This window comes from Mytilus trossulus, chromosome 10 (genome assembly GCF_036588685.1).
Source record: "Mytilus trossulus isolate FHL-02 chromosome 10, PNRI_Mtr1.1.1.hap1, whole genome shotgun sequence".
NCBI classification, from domain to species: Eukaryota; Metazoa; Mollusca; class Bivalvia; order Mytilida; family Mytilidae; genus Mytilus; species Mytilus trossulus.
In genome coordinates, this window is record NC_086382.1 from 71,319,834 (window position 1) to 71,337,902 (window position 18,069).

General features: G+C 32.7%; 2 protein-coding genes across 2 annotated transcripts; one reads left to right on the forward strand and one right to left on the reverse strand.

Moving 5' to 3' along the window:
• Positions 1 to 347: 347 nt before the first annotated feature.
• LOC134688474 (uncharacterized) lies at positions 348 to 8,389 on the forward strand. The gene is made up of 5 exons (XM_063549229.1): positions 348 to 380; positions 1,065 to 1,512; positions 1,722 to 1,892; positions 6,866 to 7,147; positions 7,779 to 8,389. Exons 2-5 carry the CDS (start codon positions 1,072 to 1,074, stop codon positions 8,283 to 8,285), a joined length of 1,401 nt encoding a protein of 466 aa, XP_063405299.1. The 5' UTR covers positions 348 to 380; positions 1,065 to 1,071; the 3' UTR covers positions 8,286 to 8,389.
• Positions 8,390 to 8,829: 440 nt separating this feature from the next.
• LOC134686603 (uncharacterized) lies at positions 8,830 to 13,453 on the reverse strand. The gene is made up of 5 exons (XM_063546276.1): positions 13,069 to 13,453; positions 10,991 to 11,359; positions 10,542 to 10,682; positions 10,020 to 10,135; positions 8,830 to 9,059 (listed from the first exon to the last, which is right to left on the reverse strand). Exons 1-5 carry the CDS (start codon positions 13,412 to 13,414, stop codon positions 8,934 to 8,936), a joined length of 1,098 nt encoding a protein of 365 aa, XP_063402346.1. The 5' UTR covers positions 13,415 to 13,453; the 3' UTR covers positions 8,830 to 8,933.
• Positions 13,454 to 18,069: the final 4,616 nt, after the last annotated feature.

An 18,069-nucleotide genomic window follows, 5' to 3' on the forward strand; every position in this document is an offset into this window, starting at 1 on the left:
AAACTCAAGCTACGACTTTGCTTTTGCTAGGTTAGGAGAATTTAATCAATGTATTATTGTGTTTATTAATATAGCATATAATGTCATACATAGGTTATTTTAGCTTACAAATTATGGTGAAAATTATCATCTTTAAGTATTTCATTTTAATACAGTTGGAAAATCAACGTTCAATTGCTTGTTTCGAAACATTTTAGGAATAAATCCTCTTAATTTCTCTTAACTAGTTCATTCAGAAGATTTTCAGAACATATAATATGCTATTTTTAGTAGTATAGTTATGACGTAAATTTAAAAGTATATAAATACAGGTAAAATTTTATGTTCGGCATATATACCAGTATACAGTTTAATCGAACTGACAGATCTGATACAAAAAGGTAATATCTTTAAAAGACTTTATCCTTAGCATGGTTCAGTTTTCGTTAGGAGAGTAAGGAAATATTTACATCTAAACTAAAATTTCAGTTGATTAATTTATATTTTTTATATAGCAATATACAGCAAGAGTGTATTTTTGGTATCCCGATTTTAGAAAATCGTTTACTATTGAGTTAAGGGGAAGGTTGTAAATTTGAAACCTTGTATTGTAGGTGAAAAGTTAAACTATTTTGTTCTAAAGTTAAACTAATCTTTCCAAAGGCACGTTCAATATACATGAAATGATACAAAATTTCTGATTCTCAAAATACTGAAAAATTAGGGCAATATACCCCTGTACGAAAGTCATAATTAAATTGATTGATTGAAAACAGTGGCAATGTTTGTGCGAACCCGCAGTATTTCAAAAGGTCGTCCACAAATAAAAAATAACTAAATAACAGCAAGAACTTATCAATAGCAAATTCATAAATTATCACAAATACAAAAAAAAACCAATAAAATATACGGGTAAGAAAATGCAAACATCGCTTTTAATTTTCGATTCGTAGAATTTCAAAGAATACCGGTTTCAGAATATAGTTAAAAAACGTTTCAATGCAAACTGTAATAATGAGAATTATAATCAAGTTATGTTGTCTGTCGCTCTAGATATATACTCACTGTTCTCTTTTGAATTTCAGCTACAAGATGGTTAACCCTGGAGGACCAATAGAAATTTGTTTCTCCTTTGATGCAACCTGTTCTATGTATGACTACATTGACGAAGTAAAAGGAAAAGTTCAAGACTTAATACAACGTTTGCAAGCAGACATTCCTGGAATCAGAATAGCAGTGTTTGCGCATGGTGATTATGGCTCTCCCACTTATGTCACAAAACACATTGATTTTACAACAGACGTGGCAGAGCTGTGTAACTGGGTAAAGAATGTAAAAGAGAGCAGAGGCGGCGACTGGGATGAATGTTATGAACTCGTATTACAAGAAGTTCAGTCGTTGTCATGGACACCAGGATCAAAACGAGCATTGGTTATGATAGGGGATGCAGACCCCCATGAACCGGGATTTAGGTGTGGCGGGAAAACTTATAACATAGACTGGCGAGCCGAAACATATAAACTTTTAATGATGGTAAGTCAATAATGATATTATGGTCATTTACCCTTTTAACTAATTCATACTGTTTTTGGTAGAATTGCCTGACTTCTTGATATCTTTTCATATTGTTAACTTTGATATAAAAATTAATTGTTAGAACTAATAAAAGTTTGCAAAATAAGATAAACAAAAACAAACTATCACATATCATGAGTTTATTAACATTATACCTTTTCTTCCAGAATGTGACTATCTATGGAGTTAAATGTGGAGATGATGATTCATCAACAGAATTTTTCAACAAGGTCGCCGAGGCAACTAACGGAAAGTTCCTTACATTGAAAGACTTTACTAACATATTTGATCTAATGATGGCTATATGTTACAGAGAACACGATGAAACTCTTCTGCAGGTAATTATAATTTTCCGCGTTTCGCAGTATAGAGGAAAATTATTGTACTAACGTTCCGTCTGATTAATCATGTGATTATCACATGTTTACATGTACATGTAATAAATGAGCGGGAAATAATCCCGTGGAGTAATCACTCTCTACTCAACACTGATACAGTCAAGATGGACACCGATATGTTGAGCAGCCCTTTAAGAAATGCCATTTCGATAGAAGTTTCCAATGCCATATCAACATCTCAACAGGATTTATTGAACAGTATAAACGGTATAATGGACAGTAAACTGACAACTTTGCAGACCACCTTACAAGAAAGTCAACAAGAAATTTCGCAGACTCAAATGGCCAAGATGGAGGAAACTCTGACCGATAACTATAATTTTCAGAGGAAGGGCAACGAAAACCAATTCAAGTATGGTGTGAAGGTTCTAACAAAGCTGAAAGAGGCGAAGTCAAGCTTAGAAGTTCATGATTTGACCAGAGCGACCGTACAGAACGCTAAATCCAGGATTTCAGAAGGTATTGACATTGTGCAAGAGAGACAAAAGTTAATTAAACTTGCAGATTCTTCTCAACTCGGTTGGAAAGTGGTTAATGAGTATGTTGCCAACCCAATAGCAGAAGACTCCGAAGATGAGAGAAAAATGTTAAGAGCTCAGTCTCGAGCAGAGCGCAAGAGTAAAGCAGAGAAAACCAAGAAAAGCATCAAACCCAGACAAGTTCCTTATGCCAGGAATGCAGATAAAGATGATTCTTTCAAGCCTGGAAAGTGTTTCAATTGTGGAAAAAGGGGGCACTGGGCAGATAATTGTCCTGATAGAAAACAAAAGATAAGTAATTCTTTATATTTATCAAACTTAGATAGTTCAAGCTTATTTTGTAGCTCAGATGATAATTTTTATTGCAATAATTCCAAAATTAGAAACGCCAATGAGAAGGTTTCAATAACAATTGATTGTTTACAAAAAGTTGATCTTGTTACTTATGTGGAAAAACCGGTTAGTCCAGTAGGTAGATTGAAAAATGCTATCGATGAATGGAGATTAATCACAGGTAATACACATATAATTGATGTTATACAAAACGGGTATAAGATACCTTTCAAAACAGAACCAGATCATAAAATTATTAGAAATAACAGATCATCTCTTGATAACGCAAGTTTTGTTAAGTCAGAAATTGAAACTTTGCTGTCAAAAGGTTGTATATCAGAAGTGAATGATATACCTTGTGTAGTTAATCCTTTGACCGTTGCTTTTAATAAATCGAGAAAACCCAGGTTGGTATTGGATTGTAGACACATCAATCCTCATTTATTTAAATTTAGATTTAAATATGAAGACACAAAGTTAGCAAGGGAAATTTTTCACCAACATGATTTTCTATATGGCTATGATTTAAAAAGTGCTTATCACCATATTGAGATTGTTGAATTGCACAGAGAATATTTAGGTTTTGCATGGGAGATAAATGGTGCAAACAGATATTTCGTTTTTAATGTCTTGCCATTTGGATTGGCTACTGCTGGTTACATATTTACCAAAGTTCTCAGAGAAGTTGTAAAGTATTTCAGATCTAAAGGCGAACAAATTATTATGTTTTTAGATGATGGTTTGGGAGGTGGTAAAGATTTTGAATCTTGTCAAAAAAGTAGTCAGTTTGTACAATTTCACCTTCAAAAGCTAGGTTTTCTAATTGCACATGAAAAATGTGTTTGGGATCCATGCCAAAAATTGAAATGGTTAGGTTTCATTTGGAATACTGAAACTGGTAGAATATTCGTCAGTCCTGAGAGAATAGATAAAGCAGAGCAAACTGTAAACTATATACTTTCCGAGATTGGGAGAGGTAAAGTTTTGTTAAAGGCTCGAATTTTAGCGGGCATAGTCGGTCAACTCATATCAATGCAAATAGTATTTGGTGATCTCGTGAGATTGAGAACAAGATTTTTATATGCTTGTGTTAAAGGTAGAGCAAGCTGGGAGGCATCTGTAAAAATTACACCAGAAGCTATTGATGAGTTAGAATTTTGGAGAGTTTCTTGCAGAGCAAGGAATAGTAAAGGTGTAAATATAAGCACAGTTAATTTTCACGACAATTTTGATGTTGATTTGTTTTGTGATGCCTCAGATGTAGGCTTTGGTGGTTTTTGTTCCACTTATGATCGTACCGAAGTATTCGGTAACTGGGTAGGTAATGAACCTTTTGAGAGTTCAACTTGGCGTGAACTTGAATGCGTCAAGAGAGTTTTGTATACTCAAGATTCGTTGTTGGAGAACAAATTAGTTCGAGTCAACAGTGACAATCAAAATGTCGCACGTATTTTGACGGTGGGGAGCAGAAATTTGTCACTACAAAAAACTGCGATTAATATTTTAGAATCTTGTGAACAGAAAAACATTAATATTCAGACTCGCTGGGTCCCTCGGGCTCAGAATGTGTATGCAGATCAACTTAGTCGTTATACAGATCACGATGACTGGTCTTTAAACGATGAAACATTCAGTTTCTTAAACTATATTTGGGGTCCGTGTAGCATAGACCGATTTGCCACTCATTACAATACACATTGTTCGCGTTTTAATTCAGTTATATGGTGCCCAGGAACTGAAGCAGTTGACAGTTTTAGTCAATATTGGGGAAATGACAACAATTGGTTGGTACCCCCACCTTCTTTGATTGCAAAAACAGTTAACAAAATGTGCAATGAGCGTGCTAATGGTATTTTGGTTATACCAGAATGGAAATCGGCGGCATTTTGGCCTTTACTTTGTGCACAAGAGATTTTTAAGAGTTTTGTTTCAGACGCTATTTATCTTACAAATGACAAAGTTATAGTGAAGGGTGCCGGTAAAAACGGCATTTTCGGGAAATGGCCACTTAAATTTAGGTTGATAGCTTTAAATATTATGTTCTAATGATCCATATTTGCGATTTTCAGGCTTAGGACTGAGGCAACATGTTGTGGAGATTGTAGAGAAGAGTACTGTAGGATGTTCGGTTGAACTTGGAAAATTAGCAGAAAAGATGTCGGTTTATCTTATCCAGTCTAAAAGTGACAAAACTACAAAAAAGTACTTTGCTAGTTATAATCGTTGGAGATCTTTTGCTCAAGGATATGGTTTTAAAGAATTACCAGCAGATCCGATTCATGTTTCATTGTTTTTTAACTTTATTGATTGACAAGAAGTCATCACCTTGTACTTTAGATTCGATAATTTATGCTTTAAAGTCGGTACATGAGCTTTATGGTTACGTTGATCCTACAAATAACGCTTACATTCATTCGTTAGCTCAATCATGTAAAAGATTAAATGGAAAACCAGTCGTAAAGAAGGACCCTGTTACCTCGGATATAATACTTGAACTCTGTAAAATTAATGAATTTGAAAATGACTTGCTTATTGTTAGAGATTTGACTATGATTTTGATAGGCTATGCTGGATTTTTGCGCTTTGACGAATTAAGTTCTATTACATGTAGGGATGTTAAGATTTTTGATGATCATATTTCTATTTTTCTGCCCCGGTCCAAGACCGATCAATACAGACAAGGTAACGAGATACTTATTTCTAGGGGTAACACTTTGGCATGTCCAGTTGTTATGTATAAGCGATACATTTCACTTGCTAGTTTGGATGTTAATTCGGATTATTTTATATTTCGACCGATTTTTAGGTCTAAGGGGTTAGCTAAGTTGATATATAAGAATAAGAAGTTAAGCTATACAGCCACAAAAGAGAATATTGTACGTAGATTAAAGACTGTAGCTCCTGACTTGAACCTAGGTTTGCATTCTTTACGTTCTGGTGGTGCTTCTGCAGCAGCCAGGTCAGAAGTAAATGAGAGATGTATTAAACGTCATGGAAGGTGGAAATCAGATATTAGCAAAGATGGTTACATTGCTGATTCCTTAGATATGAGATTATCAGTATCTAGAAAACTTGGTTTATAATTTGGGCTCTTTTCATCCCTTTCTTTGTGATCTCTAGATTACGTTGGGCAGTCGGCAAATATATATTTGGTTATTGTATTAATATTATGTATTATAGTGAGATTTATGGTATAAATTGCAATGAGATTACATCAGTAAAGTGTGTACTTATAATTTTCCGCGTTTCGCAGTATAGAGGAAAATTATTGTACTAACGTTCCGTCTGATTAATCATGTGATTATCACATGTTTACATGTACATGTAATAAATGAGCGGGAAATAATCCCGTGGAGTAATCACTCTCTACTCAACACTGATACAGTCAAGTTTCTTAACGATATTTGTATATATCGTTTCTCATTAATATTTCATATCTAGATCTTAATTGGGTTTTTATTATGTTTGTGCAATGTATTATTGTTTCATGTTTCACTTTATATCATTTTTTGTTTTGTTTTATGTCATATCTTTAAGTATACTGTCCAAGTATGACTCCGGAAACGGTCTTTCGAGCATATTAACTTTCGACTAAGTTAGGGTTTGGACACAGGTTTCCAACGCCGTCTATCGACATAGTTGGTTTTTCCTGGCCGGCGGGATCGTTAAGGATGGAGAAATTTTGATGATTTATAATTATTAATTACAACTCAGTATGTTATGCTGTATGGTTATATCACACATGCTGTTATATTTCACATGTCATGTTTATTTATTTGTAATAAATTCGGTGTCCTCTAGATTACGTTGGGCAGTCGGCAAATATATATTTGGTTATTGTATTAATATTATGTATTATAGTGAGATTTATGGTATAAATTGCAATGAGATTACATCAGTAAAGTGTGTACTAATAATGTTATTTTTACAGTGTTGTTATTTTAGATGAATATCGAAATCAATATTTTCTGCATTCATAAAAAAAAGTGGAAATAATACTTCATGAAAATTTATTCAAAGTAATTTTTCATTTCTAGACATAAACCCCTAACGTCGATACTAGCCATAATACAACATGTGTTTTCTTTATCATCTATCCAGAATTATGAAACAGAAGTAAGAGCAAGAGGAACAACAGTTCATAAAGATTTAGAAGCCTTGTTTGGCAATCTACGACATACCGAAACAGATGACATGGAAACCGCACCGTCAACACCAGCTCGTTTGGTAAAAATACCATCACTGACAAAACCATCATCACCACTGAAAACAAGTACCAAGCCAACAGTCAAACCACGTAGGAATTCAAGAACAACACGGTTTATATCTAAACATGAACGAATGATGAGTAGAAGAAACGAGGAACGACTCGAAAAATACAAGGTACATATACATACATTTTGAACATTTCAACCGGTTATCAAAGGTACCAGGATTATAACTAAATACGCCAGACGCGCGTTTCGTCTACAAAACTCATAAGTGACACTCAGATGGAAATAATTATAAAGCAAACCATGTACTTAGTTGAAGAGCATTGAGGACTCCAAAGTCCACGAAGTTATGCTTAATACGGCTAAGGTAATATATTCCTTGGAAAAGAAAATCCCTAGTTTTTCGAAAATTGAAAGTTTTGTTACAGGGAATTTATAAAAACGACCATTTAATTGATATTCATGTCAACACCGATGTGTTGACTAATGGGCTGGTGGTACACTCGGGTACGAAACGTCCACCAACAGTGGCATCGACAGCGTGGTGTAAACAGTTATCAAAAGTACCAGGATTATTATTTAATACGCCAGACGCGCTTTTACAGTATACTCATCAGTGACGCTCAGTAAAATTGTTTAGAAAATGAGTTAAAGATTGTTAAGATGAAACCTTTTTTAGACAATGCATCGACAAACACAAACCAAATAAATTCAAGGATATTTTTTTATTTTTCGTTGATATTATTTGTTGTGTATATTTAAAGAATACCATCCCATAATGTCATTTCTACTTTTTTCAGTTAAAAAATCTGCCAAAGCTGAAAAGAGAAAACGTAACAGAGACAAATTTTATGCTTAATGATGCCCCATGGTCAAGATGGCAATTAGCAATCACACCCGAATCTCCAGAAGGAGAAGAATCTCATTTATGGCAAAAACGTAGAGGTGACTTGACAGGATATCGTAGAACAGAAATATGTAATGGACAATATCAGAAACCAGCACTGTATGAATTCGCTGTTCAAACGCATGAACATTGTAAACGATATGTTGTATATTGTAAGTGTAACAAGGGGTTCACTTTGGATAAAGGATCATGGGAATCTAAACTGTTAAATAACACAGACGTTAGAAATGAGGTAGAAGATGTTTTAAAGAAAGGTTGTCGTATATTTGTTAGACACTTTCCTTTGAGAAAAACATCTGCGACAACAAACAAGATGGCCGATCTTGGGCACTATGACTACGCATGGAGATGTCAAAGGAGGGAGAGAGTATCCCCACGTCAACTACAAGTACTGACGTAATGTACTAGGCTGATATTCAGACTAGAAGGAACATATTTCTACTTTTTTTTTATATCTATGTTAGCCATTTTATTGCATGAGTTGTTATAACGTTATAGTTTTTATTTGTTATTCTTATTAATAAATGTAAAACATACAATTTATATACTAGTTTTTACAATATCGTTCAGTTTTTTCTCACGTTTAATTGAAGTAATCTAATTCAAATATGAAACATAATATATATGTTTAGATATAATGTTTGCAAAAGTATAAATTATTTGAAATACTTAGGATTATTCCATCCCAGACATAGAATACCTTAGCCGTATTGGGCACAATTTTGGGAATTTTGGGTCCTCATTGTTCTTCAACTTTGAATATGTTTGGCCTACTAACTATATATACCATACACAATCAACAATTTTTATTCTTTGTCTGTCTAAAATAATCAACAACATAAAATTCAGAAATATAACTTAGTGCATGCCCAGTTGGATGAGAATTCACGAAAAAATTAATACAAGACGATTTTAACTATATTACTAGTGTAATGTAAATTGAGAACATGATTCTGAATTTGGACTATCAGTAAGAGATTGTTGCAGTATTAACCATGTTAAGATAATTTGTACAACGAATTGAATTTTACATTCCAAGTGTTTTGACTTATACATTTGTTTTCATTCGGATTAGGACAGCTTCAGGTGCACGACTTGTTATTGGAGTTTGGTCGTTGTTATTAAAGACATCATCATCGTCCGTATCTTGCTCTGGGTCAGGTTTTGGGTCCACCTTCAACATAAAAAAACAGACAAAGTTAACATTACAGTGTTATAATCAATTTTATTGAAAGCAAGACTATCTTTTAAAAGTACCTGCGATTATCTGTAACTAGCTAACTGCTTTTAAATACATTTACAAATATGCACATGTAGAAAAATATATCCTACTTCCGCGTTCTTTCTGTCACTGGTAAATAGTTGTCATTGGCAACATTACCACATCTCATCAGTCATAAGACATGTGGTTATTGTCTTGAATATAATGTCCAACCACTATCATTATTATTATGACACTCCAAATGGTGGACATATTGCTTTTCCTGTGGAAAAACATAAAAGTAGTATTTTTATCTTTTACACGGTAGGTGAAACTTTAAAGGTGTGTTCCGGGTCATTTTCCTATGTAGCAGATGTCTTTTGAAATTTGGAAATGGTCGCCATAACCATGAGACCACTAAAATATAAAGAAATATTACAGAAAATTACACCAGGGATGTGTAGTGTTGCTTGTTGAATGGGAAGTACAATATGATTGTTGTTGACATGGAAACAGGAAATATGTGAAACATTTTAAAATGATTCAAATATTCTGAAAACGAACAGAAAGATGTATTGTCATTCACATGTGAGCATTCACTGTATAATCTTCTAATTGGCTGTCGCATAGTGGTAATTTGGAATGGTAACTATATATACCATACACAATCAACAATCAACAAAAGGAAATGACACAATACTAATGTGACTTTATATACCAACGCCCGAGTTGACACAATAAAAGTCACTTCTACTGTGATGTTTTACCACCTTAACCATGTTAACTAACCATCAGTATCTTGCGGGGACTACTCATATAACGTATAGCTTTAAAAAGTACCGTTTTATATACTTCAGTCCCTATAAACACACACAAAGAAATCACTGATCTTTTTAGTTTGTAAGTGCTAGTAGAAAGCTGTATATATCTCACCTTTGTGTTTTTATCTTTATATCTCTTCCATAATCTATAAGCTAGCAAAGTCAACACCACAATAACAATTATTGCGACTACGACTCCTATTATAGTACCAATACCAACACCGTTACCTGCAAAACACCTGTAGCTATAATTATAAATTATAAAAACAATACTCGTTGTTACAAAATGAGAAAATAGAGTTTTATCCGTAGTAAAATGTGATTTTTTTTTAACTCCATTAAGACATTTCACGTGTATTCTAATTATAATTCACTGTTAACAAATTCTTGATTTTTGTTGTTGAAATACTAAGGCTTTTCTACCTCAGGCATATATTAACTTATCTGTATCTGGAAAAACTTTTAGGAATTTTGGTTCTCAATGCTTTTCAACTTCGTACTTTAATTGGTCTTTCTAACTGTTTTGGATTCGAGCGTCACTGATGAGTCATTTTTTTTTGTTCTTTTATATATACATGTAGAGAAAGTATTTGGTATTCCTATTGCGAGTATCAATGCTAATTTTGTAACTTACCACTCTCGGGAGTAATTCTCTCTTGCTCTGATAGGACAAATTCTGTGACGTTCTCAGATATAATTGTAAAGTTATCATTGCAGCTGTATGTGGCATTCTCCTTTCCACAATGTAAGCTTAGCGTATCAATACTGTCAAATGCTGAAAGTAATAAAATGTAATATAATGGATAATTTGTTTTGAATAGTTTAGCACTAATTGATTAGTTCGTGGATTTGATAAAACATATTGTCAATTCTTTAAAAAACAATCTTTGTCATAGTTTTGGTTGACATGACTTCACAAATCCCATATATAAATGCTATTAATACAATCGCTAATCACACTTTAACAAAAAGAAGCAAACAATCTTTAAATAGAACAAACACAAAAAACCACTCTTTTATCAAACAGTTCATAGCACCGATATTTGTTTTGAAGAACAATCAGTATAAGTTAGATTACTTTACCTTTTACTTGAAGCCAGAAATAGCCATTTGACCCTTCCAAACTGTTATCAAGCCTCAGCTTTATGTGATTAGATGTACTTATATAAACTGTTCGTTTCTTAAAAGCATTATGATCATCACACGCAATGTCGAATTCAGATTCCCCATCTTGTATGTGTAGTCTTTGAGCACAATCACCAGTGATTAAATTCATTTTAAATCGAATATCAAAAGCAATTAATTGTATTCGAGAACTTCCGCTTGATGTTATCGAACAGGAACATCCAGATGCCAGAGAACAGTCATTCACAGCGTTTGGATACTCTCCATTCCATATGTATAATGAAGTCCCCGACACAGTACAAGAACATATGCTACAAATTTCTATCTCTGAAAATAACAAAATAACCTGTAATAAAACGAACATCTCTGAATAACAAGTTCATCTGCAATACAACAACCACGGCGGAATAACAAGTTCATCTGCAATACAACGAACACCACTGAATAACAAGTTCATCTGCAATACAACGAACACCACTGAATAACACGTTTATCGATATTCCAACGAACACCGCTGATAAAATGTTTATCGATATTGCAATGAACAACGTTGAATAGCAATTTTATATGTCATGCAACGAATACTGCTGTAGTTAATAACTCAAACTGATTATCATAATCCTTAGTTAAGTCCTTTGTTATGTAATCTGATGTCTTAAAGTGAAAGACAAATAATTTTAATGGCTTACACGGACTTTCGTGATCTTTTATAGCCTATTTCGAAACAAGCGATAAAGATATTTAATATATATCATATTTACATGTAGTGTACAAATTTTAGTTTTGATTTATTCTAAAATGTGTAATACTATTATTGTAATGGCTTGAACCAGCTGTAACGTAATGCTATGGCGAGCTATGCCTACTCGTTTGTTGTAGCACAGTAATTACATAAACTTTTCAATTCTTTCTAAAAAGCCAAATTTAGTTTTGTTTTATGCATAACACTTTGTTAGATGGAGATCATTTATAAAAACACCTTTCATGTTTAATAAACAGTTATTTTCGCATGAGAGTTTACTCATATGTACTACCACGTTTATAATAAATTTTAATAATTTTGATGATCAATCGCATTAAAAATCAGTTATTGTAAAATTTATTCCTTTCTGACATAATGTTCAATGAACAAGCTTAGTAGACTGTAAAACCAAAGAAAACCTTGATATACTGAATCTTAATCTAACCTTTTAACAAACCACAGAAAAAGCATACTCCACGTAACAGGTACTTACTTTATATTCATAGGATATGTCAAATGAAATACAATATATCCTTGTATGCATCTTAACTAAATTAAAGTCATTCGATTGATGTAAAATGCTCGTGATACAAATTTTGAACTTATATGAATTTGAACAATCGTTCACAAGGTGAATCAGTGTTTGGTTTGATACGATTCAAACGATACATTTATTTGTCTGTTTTAAAAGTGTTGATAACAAAACATATCATATCTCAACCGGCTACAGATATGACAGCAGATCATCTTAACTAGATTTCTGTAGTAGCTAGCCAGAACATTTTGACTCGGCTTTCCAAGTTATTGTTCATTTTATTTTTCATACTGCCAGTATGAAAACAGGTTATTTATAATGTTAAACCTTTACGACATCACATCCTCGTCCTTTGCTATCTGGTGGACAGTTTTCCCATTGGAAATCACATGACAATTCTTACCTTTATTTTCATATGATTTATATAGGTTAAAGAAAACGTTGTGTAAAAATCAATTTGTTTGGTTATTACCTGTTATCAACCTGTATCATAATATCGCAATTAGTAGACCGTTCGCCAACCTTCCTAACAATGCCTAAGTAACAGACCCCACTTTCCAGTGTCGGTTTGGTCTTTATACGTTTAAGAAGACCAATTTGTCAATTAACGAACACACTACCCTAGTAAATGCATCATTTTAATTATTGTGTATGCGTGCGTATCAAATGTATATATCCTTTGCAACATACTTTATCGTAAAACAGAAATTTGTGTTATAAGCAGTCATATAAGGTCTTGTATACAAATAATCATATTACCTTCAATGCAGTGAAAGTTTAACTGCATATAATTTGTTTGTGGTAAAAACACTGATTGATTACACTCTTTTACAGTATCATTCCATCCGACAGGTTTCTGACAGGAAACACTTCCGCTACAGTCAGAGTAAGTTGTAAGATCTCCATTTGGTCCATAGTAGCGCATTCCACAATCCTCTGATGCATTGTAATACGCACAGCATCCTTCAGAAACATTCACGTTTGATGTCTGTATTTGTGGACAACCGGAATCTAACGTCTTAGCGTATGAATTCACATCATACACATACATTACCTGTCCAGAAAAACAGGATGGAAACAGAAAATTACTATGTGTGTTGCCCATACACTCTTCTGATACGTTTGCGACTAGGGTAGATGTGCAGATACCTGTGGAATAATAGCTTTAAATTAAAGTGACTGCTTACTGTTATTTGACACTTTTTATTGAAATGTAAGTGTACAAAATTTATATTGGTTTATTTATTATTCAAACTACACTTTGAACCAGCTCCAGTAGCTGTTAGTTGACTATTACCTTGGACATATGTGTCCTTCTTCTCTTTTTGTTGGTTTTGTGGTTTATAAAGATCTGAAAAATACATCCATTTCAAACTGATTTGAAAATACAATCTGTTCTTGTATTGTCACTGTATTGGATACCTAAACTATCGCCATCACGACTTGGTTGGCCGTTATGGGAAACCGTTTCACAGATGATATCGGATATGTTCCTTATGTCGTAACTACAATACCTTTCCCTTTTTTACGAATGAGACCTACCAAATTAGACTTTTTACCGGATTTTTAATAACACAAGCAACACGACGGGTGCCACAGGTGGGTTAGGATCTGATTACCCTTCCTGAGTACCCGAGATCACTACAATGTTTGGTGGGGTTCGTGTTGCTCAGTCTTTAGTTTTCGATGTTGTTTGTTGTGTACTATTATTTGTCTGTTTGTCTTTTTTATTTTAGCAATTGCGTTGTCAGTTTTGTTTTTCGATTCATTAGTTTGACTGTTCCTCTGGTATTTTTCGCCCCTCGTTTACATCCTGTATAATGATAGGGTAGGTTTGAGATCTTACGAACACGTTTCACTCCGCCATATTCTTTATGTGTCATCCCAAGGAAAATACCTGATTTATATTATAAAAAATACGAAAACAAATTTGACAGACATGAACCAGGTATATGTAACAGCACAACATAATAACAAAATGTAAAAAAAAAAACAGTAATAATTAGCTTAACGCAAAAGATCAATACGCGGCACACAAATAATAACATAAAAATAATAGAGTCAAATCACCAAAATATGAGAATTTGCAGAAACTGACAGCCAGTTCAAAGCAAATAACTACTAATACATGAATCATGTTCTTCCAAACTACAGTATCAATAGTGCACATGTAACGAATAATCAGGGCGAGTACTAAGTAAATGAAGAAAAAATACTGATGATTAATTTGCTTCTGATTTCGATTGATTCAAAGTAGAAACATATAATCGTTTCAAATGTGTGCTTTTTCATTGTTGTTTCATCATAAGTGTTTCCAAAGTGGGTGGTGTAGATTGGGAAGTATATTTAATCATTCATCCTTTATCAGCATTTATAATACCATGATGTATGTTTGTTCACTTGTCGGCATTAGTTTATGTTGTCGCTGTTTTGTTTTGTTCACGATATGCTAGAATGATAATATTCAATTTTGGTAAACATCCCTGAAACCGTTTGAGAGAGAGTTTTGTGAACCATATACTATAAGCTTACTCGCATGATTTCCTATCCATCTAAATGATTGTTAATGTTCCCTGTAGTACATTATAGACTTTACAAAGGTTGATGTATAGTTAAGTGTTGCTCAGTCTTAAGTTTTCGATGTTGTGTTTGGTGTGCTCTTATTTGTCTGTTGTATTTTAAATGTTTTAGTTATGGCGTTATCAGTTTATTTTCGAGTTATGAGTTGGAATGTCCCTCTCTTGCAGTAAGCTTTTTTTGAAGTACTTCTAGTTCGATTGATACAATGATTGTCACATATGAATAAGAAATTTTACCGTATAGTTAATAAAAATAATACAAGGAGTCTACGGAACTTTCAAATGATACTATTAATCAATTAACTTTTGCCTAACATTTTGGTAACGAGCATCACTGAAGAGACATAAATTGTCGAAATGCGCATCTGATGCAAGAACATTGGTACCGTTAATTTTATATAAACTATTTCTTTGAATTGTAAGTTTATACATTAAAAATCAATCTTTATAACTTATATTTGTTTCTTAATAAAATGTGTACGTACCAACAGAGAGTAAAATAATGATTATTAACACTTTTGAAATTTTCAGTAGCATTCCTCACACACTAATTGAAAACAGGAATCAAACCGAAATACATAAATTTCTGTGTGCTTAACTTGATTCACACTGAACGACATATATCACGTTACCTTTATAGCTTTATATTCTTCACAGAGTGTGAATTGTTCAATAGCATGTCGTATTTATTATAAACAACGTTATCTTTATACTTATGTATATTTCATATTGCATGTTGGTATTTAAACTCAATCGACCCATTAAGCTTACTTTCTTCTTCAAGGTTAAAAGAAAAAGCTCAGTTTATGACGTCAACGGATACATGTGTCTTTTTTGGTCAAGTTGTGCATTTCGTGAACCGTCTATTAATTTCATTTTTTAACTTGTACAAATAATACTTTTTGAAATATCCTTGCACAGTTTTGGATAAAAAGCAATGTTATAATTCGTTAAAAAACAAAAACCGCGGCAACATAAACATAATGGGACCGAGAGATATAAGGGAATTGCTGTCTGATGTATTTTTAGGGACATACATGTATATTCTCATCCTTTCAATCTGCGGAAAACATAGAAAACAACTTAATAACTGAAAGAATGAATGAATTCCAACTCGCCCACACCATTATTTCTAGTGTGGCTTTCTCGATATTTTGTTAAACGAAATCATAAACTCAATTTGAATGGAATAAATATAAACGAAATAGATAAACAGTAACCAATGTCATTTGGTACAACAGAGTTGTGCAAACGTTTCTATGAAACCAAATTTGCAACTCATGGGCGGGCTTGCGAATATATGCTACACTTTTTGTGTTATAAAGCAGATAAAGCCAATATTTTGTCGACCTTTTAAACTGATTTGTATACAAGTAGTTTGTTTTTATGTTTTGCCGTAAAACTACTGTCCAGGATTTAATTTTCACAAACACATTTATCTCAACCGAAGTCTATGAGTGCCTGCTCACATTCAGGAGCCTATAAATCAAAGGTTCTAGTTGGTTTATGTCTGTCATATTTGGTTTTAGTAATTTGTTTTGTCTTTAATCAGCTGTGAGTTTAATCCAATGAAAAAGAGTTGAATTTGAATGGTGATATGATTATTGTGCTACAGGGTAGTCGGTCAGATAAATTATGAAATCAGATAAACCAAAGAAATATTTACATCAATGAGTCTACTGTTTTCTTCAAATGGACAATTTCTTCATTTTTTTAATCTATAAAAGTATTTTATTTCTTTATTCTCTATTAACTAAAGATTCCCTCGATTCTGTTTGTTAACCGGATTCGGTTTTGCTAAATCGACAACCAACTTCAAAAAGTCATGGTCATATATATCTAATTATTCTTATTTATCATTCAATTTTGTAAGCACATGCAGAGACTATTAAAACTTATAATAATCATCACATTCAAGTAGTTCAAATCAATGCCAATATACCAATTGAACTCATGAGGCACGCCCAAAGACAAAAAGGATACCACACCACTACACTTCACAGAGTATGATTTGCTCTAAAGGATGACATATATATAATAAACAACGTTATATGTATATATATATATCTATATTTATATGTGTACATATGATGACAAAAAAAAATTCTATTTCGTAATTTAAATTTAATTGGCATATTAAGTTTATTTTCTATTTGGAGAGATCTTTGTTTTATTTGAAAAGAAGTATGAACCTTTCAACAGAAAACTTTTGATATTCATAAACCAAATCGACACACTTATTCAGTGACGTCAATGTAGTCATTTTTTACCTATTCTTAATTCAACTATTGTTGTTCTTATTGTTTCGTGTTTAGCTTCTTAATGTTATGCTTTATTTTATTCAATATTTAAAAAACATTTATGCAAAGTTGTGTTTCAAAACGAATATTTTTAATCTCAAATAATGGAACCATAACTATAGGCAACTTTATAGAAAAATATCATGTTATTGATGTCTCATATTCACTTCCACTCATTATTATCATTACTTATAATGTAGATCTTATTTTCGTTATTTATTTTGATGTAGATCTCACATATGGTTCAGGGACACAGTTATTTTCTTTTATTTTCCAAAATCGACTGGTTAGTGTGCACATTATATTATATAACTTGCAATGTTTCGTTCATACACCTTCCAAATTTGTTTATTTGTAATCTATGCATAAAACAGTTAGGCAGGGTCAAATTCATGTAAAATTTTGAGCATGAATATTTTCGTAAAGTAGTGCCTAGTCCAGTTTGACAAGATAAAAATGGGTATGTCTGAAGCAGTCAAACTGAATTTCAGGTTATTCAATGTAATACTATAGGGTTATTGCATGAATATTGGGGAATATTGTCCCGAGTAGAATTTATATTGCACGAGCTTGCGAGTGCAATATATGTTCTACGAGGGACAATATTTCACAATATTCATGCAATAACCCTTTTATTGTATAGCAATATAATATTTGAAAGTAAAAATTGGTTTAAACTAATATTTTGTCGTTGATGACGTCATGAATTTTGAAGATTTATCGCACTAGTGCAATATTGGAATTTATTGCACGCTAACTGTTGGTTACTTTCTGTGGGAAATATTATATTGCTATACAATAATATTGGATATCGTTATTTAAATATATTTGTTATTTTCTATTCTAAGAGACATTTGTTAACGTTAACGGCATTATGTAAA